The 7,274-nt window shown below is 45.9% G+C and overlaps 1 protein-coding gene across 1 annotated transcript; it reads left to right on the top strand.

Moving 5' to 3' along the window:
- The first annotated feature begins 3,484 nt into the window (after window positions 1-3,484).
- Window positions 3,485-4,660, top strand: LOC139445118 (nuclear factor interleukin-3-regulated protein-like). Its single transcript, XM_071226214.1, has one exon. It carries the CDS (start codon window positions 3,485-3,487, stop codon window positions 4,658-4,660), a length of 1,176 nt encoding a protein of 391 aa, XP_071082315.1.
- Window positions 4,661-7,274: the final 2,614 nt, after the last annotated feature.

Below are 7,274 nucleotides of genomic sequence, written 5' to 3'. Positions count from 1 at the left end.
TTAACAGGATATGTAGGAGACACATTGCCATACCTGAAATAAAACGTAAACAAAAAATAAAGTACTCCTAAATATGTGAATCCTTGTATTGGTGATGCTAGACGTTGTATGGCCATCTGCCGTGAGGTTACCCTTATCAAAATCATTCATTCACAAAGGAACGTATGTGAATTAAAAGGCACAATTTCAATTTGTTAGTCTAAATAGTTTCAAAACTACTTTTGTAAATTTTATGTTCTGTCGCTTGTATTAAATAAAAGAGTGCGCGAATGATAAGTCTTGGTGAAATAAGTACATGTAACAATGCATATATGTAATCTGAGTTTCATGAACTAGTTCTGGAGCTGATGTTTAACACTGGTTTTAATGGCAATATATAGATGAACTTTAAATGATTATAGAAAGTAGTTAGAACCCCACGTTTTCGTATACAAGTCGTTGAATTAGGCATACCACGAAGAGACCACGTTCACACTGCCTGTCAAGCAATCCATAAAGACATACGTTTCTGATGGTGCGATACAAGCTTAAAACAATAGTATTGTGATTGTTGTCCATTTATTTCTTGACCCAAGTTACAGACTTGTTTGATTTCGTTATTATATCTACTTTGCTGGGTTTTTTTTGTAAATTTGAGGTTCTTGTTAGAAAATGTTGAACACTATAATCGGACGATTTAGAAAGAGGTCCAAGTGGAAAAGAACCGGAATATTTCCATTTGCTATTGTGATGAGAGGTATTGTGTTGGTAGACTTAGTGTACAGTCATCTAGAGGTCAGTCAGCACTATCTATATGCCAGTGATCGGGTCGCTGCCCAATCACCACGTACATGGAATAATTACTTCAACGCTCCCCGCTAATTAGGAATCGGCCGTCAGACCACGTTACAACACTGCTAGTTACGTGGCTTGTTTGGACACGCTGAATCGATCTCCAAGTACTGCGCATATTCGCCATTTTCCTTGACCCCAACCTGATTACATTTGCACCTCTCCCTCTCCTCAGTAACTTTTATACGTTGTAGTCGAGCAGAGAAAAAACATGGCGGTACGCTTACAAGCTGACTCATTGGCGACTGACCATCTTCCCATGGCAAGTGAGTTAACTGACTATAAAAGACCAGTTTCCACCCTTGCCGAACTAGGCTGGTATTATGGAGTTACATTTTGGCTGGACTAACGAGTCCATGCATAGTCCAATCAAAATCGCGGACCGAAATCGAAATCCGGTTCGTAAAGTGTCGTGCAGATTTCGGTCGATTGCAGGATTTGCAAAACATGAACACCGCCAACTCGTTGTCAGCAGATATGTTCCAAATATTTTCATGTTTTTAATCAAGGTGCTCACGTGATTTGATGCATTTCGCGATGTAAGACCCGTTTTATCACAGTATACATCTTGATTATCGAGCAGATCGTCCTGACCGGGCGCCACCATTTTGTGTGAAACAAACGCAACGAGAGGTGGAATCTGATTGGTCCATATGAGAGGCTTAGATGGGACATAACTGGTAATAGTCACTGGTGGCGCTACGTCCAAGCACAGTAATTCCAGCCTATTTCGGCAAGGGTGGAAACTGGACTTTTAAAGTCAGTTAACTCTCTTGCCTCGGGAAGATGGCGACTCACAAACACTCACAATCATCGCAACCACGCCGTGTGGCACATACATTACAACCACACAGACTGACATAGCGACTGAACCGTCCTGACTGACACAGCGACTGAACCGTCCTGACTGACACAGCGACTGAACCGTCCTGACTGACACAGCGACTGAACCGTCCTGACTGACACAGCGACTGAACCGTCCTGACTGACACAGCGACTGAACCGTCCTGACTGACACAGCGACTGAACCGTCCTGACTGACACAGCGACTGAACCGTCCTGACTGACACAGCGAATGAACCGTCCTGACTGACACAGCGACTGAACCGTCCTGACTGACACAGCGACTGAACCGTCCTGACTGACACAGCGACTGAACCGTCCTGACTGACACAGCGACTGAACCGTCCTGACTGACACAGCGACTGAACCGTCCTGACTGACACAGCGACTGAACCGTCCTGACTGACATAGCGACTGAACCGTCCTGACTGACACAGCGACTGAACCGTCCTGACTGACACAGCGACTGAACCGTCCTGACTGACATAGCGAATGAACCGTCCTGACTGACACAGCGACTGAACCGTCCTGACTGACACAGCGACTGAACCGTCCTGACTGACACAGCGACTGAACCGTCCTGACTGACACAGCGACTGAACCGTCCTGACTGACACAGAGACTGAACCGTCCTGACTGACATAGCGACTGAACCGTCCTGACTGACATAGCGAATGAACCGTCCTGACTGACACAGCGAGTGAACCGCCCTGACTGACACAGCGACTGAACCGTCCTGACTGACATAGCGAATGAACCGTCCTGACTGACACAGAGACTGAACCGTCCTGACTGACATAGCGACTGAACCGTCCTGACTGACATAGCGAATGAACCGTCCTGACTGACACAGCGACTGAACCGCCCTGACTGACACAGCGACTGAACCGTCCTGACTGACATAGCGAATGAACCGTCCTGACTGACATAGCGAATGAACCGTCCTGACTGACACAGCGACTGAACCGTCCTGACTGACACAGCGACTGAACCGTCCTGACTGACACAGAGACTGAACCGTCCTGACTGACATAGCGACTGAACCGTCCTGACTGACATAGCGAATGAACCGTCCTGACTGACACAGCGAGTGAACCGCCCTGACTGACACAGCGACTGAACCGTCCTGACTGACATAGCGAATGAACCGTCCTGACTGACATAGCGAATGAACCGTCCTGACTGACACAGCGACTGAACCGTCCTGACTGACATAGCGACTGAACCGTCCCGACTGACACAGCGACTGAACCGTCCCGACTGACACAGCAAGTGAACCGTCCCGACTGACACAGCGACTGAACCGTCCTGACTGACACAGCGACTGAACCGTCCTGACTGACACAGCGAATGCAACCACACCGACTGATACCGAGAGTGCAATATCATGACATAAAGTAGAGATAAATATGGTGAAAGTTTTAAAATTGAAACTGAACTTGAAAGCAATTTTTTTTTAGATAACCGATGGGTTGCGTTTAACCCCACCTCTACCAGTGACTCAGCCCTAGCACGTGGTGGTTTGATAGTGTTTGAGAGAGCCGTGTTGCACGGCCAAAACTTCGACACAACCACTTGTTGAAACAAGCCCAGTAACAGGGTAGATAGAATCTGTGGACACTGCGCGCTGAGACTCACTTTTCTGCATCCCTATGTGGGCCTTAAATGACTGGGCCACGTGTCCCTACATTACGTTAGACATTCGAGAGACGTCACTAGAGTAATTTGAATCACACACATTGCATAATAAATGATTTCCATTTGTTATATTGCAGACTGAACGTGACCGTAGTTGTCTACCCTGACGACCATGACCCATCACCAGCAATATGCGGCAGACAGCGCCACCTGGTTGACAGAGCCACAACACGATGGCCCTCACTTTATGCCAAAAGTTGTGCAAAGGCGAGCTAAACGTATCATCCCAGATCTGGAAAAGGACGACAAGTACTGGGAGAAACGTAAGCGCAACAACCTCGCCGCTAAAAGATCCCGCGAGAACAAAAGGAAATTAGAAGTTGACATTCGCCATAAGATGAGCTACCTCGAAGAAGACAACGCATTGCTGCGGAAGGAGATTGCGTTGATAAAGGCAAAGTTTGGTATTCCTCCGGATCAAAGTCTCCTAACGCCAGAAGAACGCGCTCAGTGCATGCAGGAGGTGAAAGCGGCACAGGCGGCGGCGGAAGCCAGTAGTCGGGTAGGTTGTGATGACGTCGGCTATCCCGTGTCGTTACTGTCAGTCCCGTCATCCCCACTCGACGCCGACAGGAAACACGATGACCATTCAGACAGCGACGACCACGAACGAAGCATGTCGGAAGACAACGTACGGTCCGAAACTGCGCATGTGCCGCACGGCTCTTCCGCGTACGGCCCTTACAACCCGTCTCTGACGTGGGGAACGTCGGCGCAACATTTCCAGCACAACAGCTACAACGACAATCAGCGACTTCAAGGACTCAGCAATGGCTACAACGACAAGACCAATAACAACAACTACCAACGTTACACCTCACAGTCAGAAAACCAATTCTCCCGGAATGTATATGACTATTATACCCATTACACGTCTCAAGGTCAGTCTATGTACTCGACGGTCAATCATCTGCAGGGAGTTACCTCCCCTGCTGATCTCACCATCCGTAATAAACGGCCCGAACAAGACGTGATCATCAGTAACCTGGGAAACAAAAACGGCGGGCCGGAAGCAGCGCAAGCTCCAAACAACATATCCTCAAGCATGACGGGAAACCTCCATATGGACTCGTCTGGTCTCCATGCACAGTTGTCGCGCAGTCAGGACATGTACTCCCCAAACTTAGCCACCATTGACCACGACGGCCCGATTCTAGGCAAGGTGGACGCGAACGGCGTCGTCTGCGTCAGTGACAACCTCAGGAGAGAAAACGTGGTACTCAAAGAACGATTGAACAATCTCACCTCGCAAGTTGAAAAAATGAAGAGTATTGTATTGAAAGAGTAAAAGTATTATTGCATTCCTCTTCCCGAGGCAAAGGCGTCAACGAACCTTTTTATCAAAGTCTTGTTTCCACCCTTGCCACCCTAGCCTAGTGGTTAAAGCGTTCGTTCGTCACGACGAGGATCCGGGTTCGATTCTCGATATTGCTAAAAGCGGTGTAAAACCAAACTCACTCACTCGTATGAAAGTGATTTACCGCTGCCTGTCTTTGTTGACACGAATATGACTTTTTCATCTTTTAAACCCATTTTTCATCTTAGTCGCCATTTTTGTGAAGCTATACGAGATAAGAACAGCGATCTGATTGGATATCGCGTATTCATTACAAGGGGCACAACTCGAGCCAAGTAAAGTGGCCTTGATGTGGCAAGGGTAGAAACTAGGCTTTGATATAGGCTTGTGGAAGCGCTTTCCTCGGGAAGATGTACTGCATTACGAAAAGACTCAAGTCCCATATAGTTTAGACAATGATACCTATCGGTGTTTGCTCATCGGGTTTACGGCTCAACCAAAGAATATTGTATCAATAGTTTGTTGTGAGAAGCTGTTTCATTTCTCAAACCAGCTTCATATTTTGTTTTGGCGCAGGCAAGTACGTCTCTACCACGTGCTGTCTGACCAGGTACTAGTAACAGTATAGACTGGAACAGACGCACCCATAGCCCCGCCTGGGAGTCGAACCGGCGGACAATCTGGGCTTATTGGTGTCATCTGCGGGATCCTGTTATACTCGTTTCAAATTCTTCGTATTTCAGAAAATGTTTATTATTCCTGTAGAAGGAAGCTATGTGAACACTGCCATTTATGTACTTTCATCGGTCTTATTTTGTTCATGACATCGTTTTACAATATGTACATATCGTGCTTCATCTCTATTTAAGAGCCGGCCTCTATTAAGGGACATGTTTTGGGGGATTAGTTTAAGAATACGGAGGCCATGAAATACGGCCTCTAATTTGGACCGGGTCAGAAAGGAACTGAACTGTTCCTGGCTCTTTGTAGAGGAAATACGGTTCGTCTTGATGTGCTGTATTTATAATGCTCAGCGTCAATCACAGTGCAAGCAATACAATATATGTTAGAGAAACATTTTGTTTCAAAGTCGGAAGTCGGGGCAAAATATGTTCATCTACACGTCATTTTTTCACATAAACTACAAAACAATTAAGGACCACCCCATTCTTTCATATTTATTCTTTCATTATTACAATAATAATATGAAAGACTCGGGTTTCCTTAACTATTTTTGAGTACTACACATGTATTGTGAACAGATAGTTTTTACGTTGATCATACCCAACGGACGAGATAAAAAAAAATCATCTCACCAAGTTAGATATGTCCGCGTCGTTAGTCCACAGTGTGACTGTTGTGTTTCAGGTAATTATTTACCGTGAGTTAGAGCGGATTAACAGTATTCTTTAGTGTTATGAACGGACAACGTACCATCTTGCCTCCTTATTTATCTATTTAACTATTTACAATATACAGTTCATTGAGTTATTTACAGGTACTAGTTAAGTGTGTTTTTGTGAGTTCATATCACTACATTATATATTTGTTAGAACCTGCAGAATATGGTTATTGCATTGTATGTGCTGTTTGTTTATCCTTATCGTGCAAATACAACACTAAACGTATCAACCGGTGTCATTTCTCCATGGTCAGTGTGAGTGGGTGAGTGAGTGAGTGAATGGGCTATTACGCCGTCAACATCAAGGGTGGTTCAAAGTTCAATCGAACCCCAGTAACCCTCAAATATACTGATATGCAAGGACCCGTGAAGATCCGGGGTAGAATAGCAACTCATGCTTGCTGTAAATGGTGACTATGCTTGTCGTAAGAGACGACTAACGGGATCGGGTGGTCAGGCTCGCTGACTTGGTTGATGCATGTCATCGATCCCTATTGCGTTGATCGATGCTCATGATGTCAATCACTGGATTTTCTGGTCCGCCGTCATTTAGCTGGAATATTGCCTAGTGCGGCGTATTACAACAAACCAACCAAACAACTGATATGAAAGATTTTTCCTTTCCGGATTTGAACCCGTATCCTCGAACCAGCCTGACACGTTTGCACACTCACCAACCAAGGGAATTCGTAAAGGAATTATGTAAGGGACTGGTCATTTATTATGTAACACCCCTACCCACTCGTATAATAAATGACCACTCCCTTAATGTATTCCCTACTTTGGCAGGGGGCACGGGTGACCAAGTCGTCTAAGGCGCCGCAATTTGCTGTGAAACCAATGATTGTGGGTTTGAATCCCAGTTCGCCCCGATTATGTTTCTAGGTTAGTCAGCACCATACCTATGCTCATGGGTTTCACCGAAGTGGTAAACCTCTAAGACCTGCATCACTTCAGGCTTTCCTCCCACATTGAGCTGACACGCCGTGAGATAACTGGAATACTGTTAAAAGCGGTGTTAAACCCAATTCACTCACTCTCTACATTGGACGCACGACCACAGCAAGTTGTTTATATGTCTATTCACGTAGAGTGATACTATACGTTGTGCTCTTCTATAGTTGATGGGTCGGGGTTCGAATTCCAGAATCGCCCCTTACATGAAATGGTGACCAAGTCACAATTCCTTGTGCGCCGCCGCAA

This window comes from Haliotis cracherodii, unplaced genomic scaffold, assembly GCF_022045235.1.
Source record: "Haliotis cracherodii isolate W230 unplaced genomic scaffold, xgHalCrac1.p SCAF_6, whole genome shotgun sequence".
NCBI classification, from domain to species: Eukaryota; Metazoa; Mollusca; class Gastropoda; order Lepetellida; family Haliotidae; genus Haliotis; species Haliotis cracherodii.
This window is presented reverse-complemented; position numbering and strand designations above follow the sequence as displayed.

What these genes read in the sequence shown, in the direction of transcription:
- LOC139445118 (XM_071226214.1), top strand. Translation starts at nt 3,485, where the DNA reads ATGACCCATCACCAGCAATATGCGGCAGACAGCGCCACCTGGTTGACA.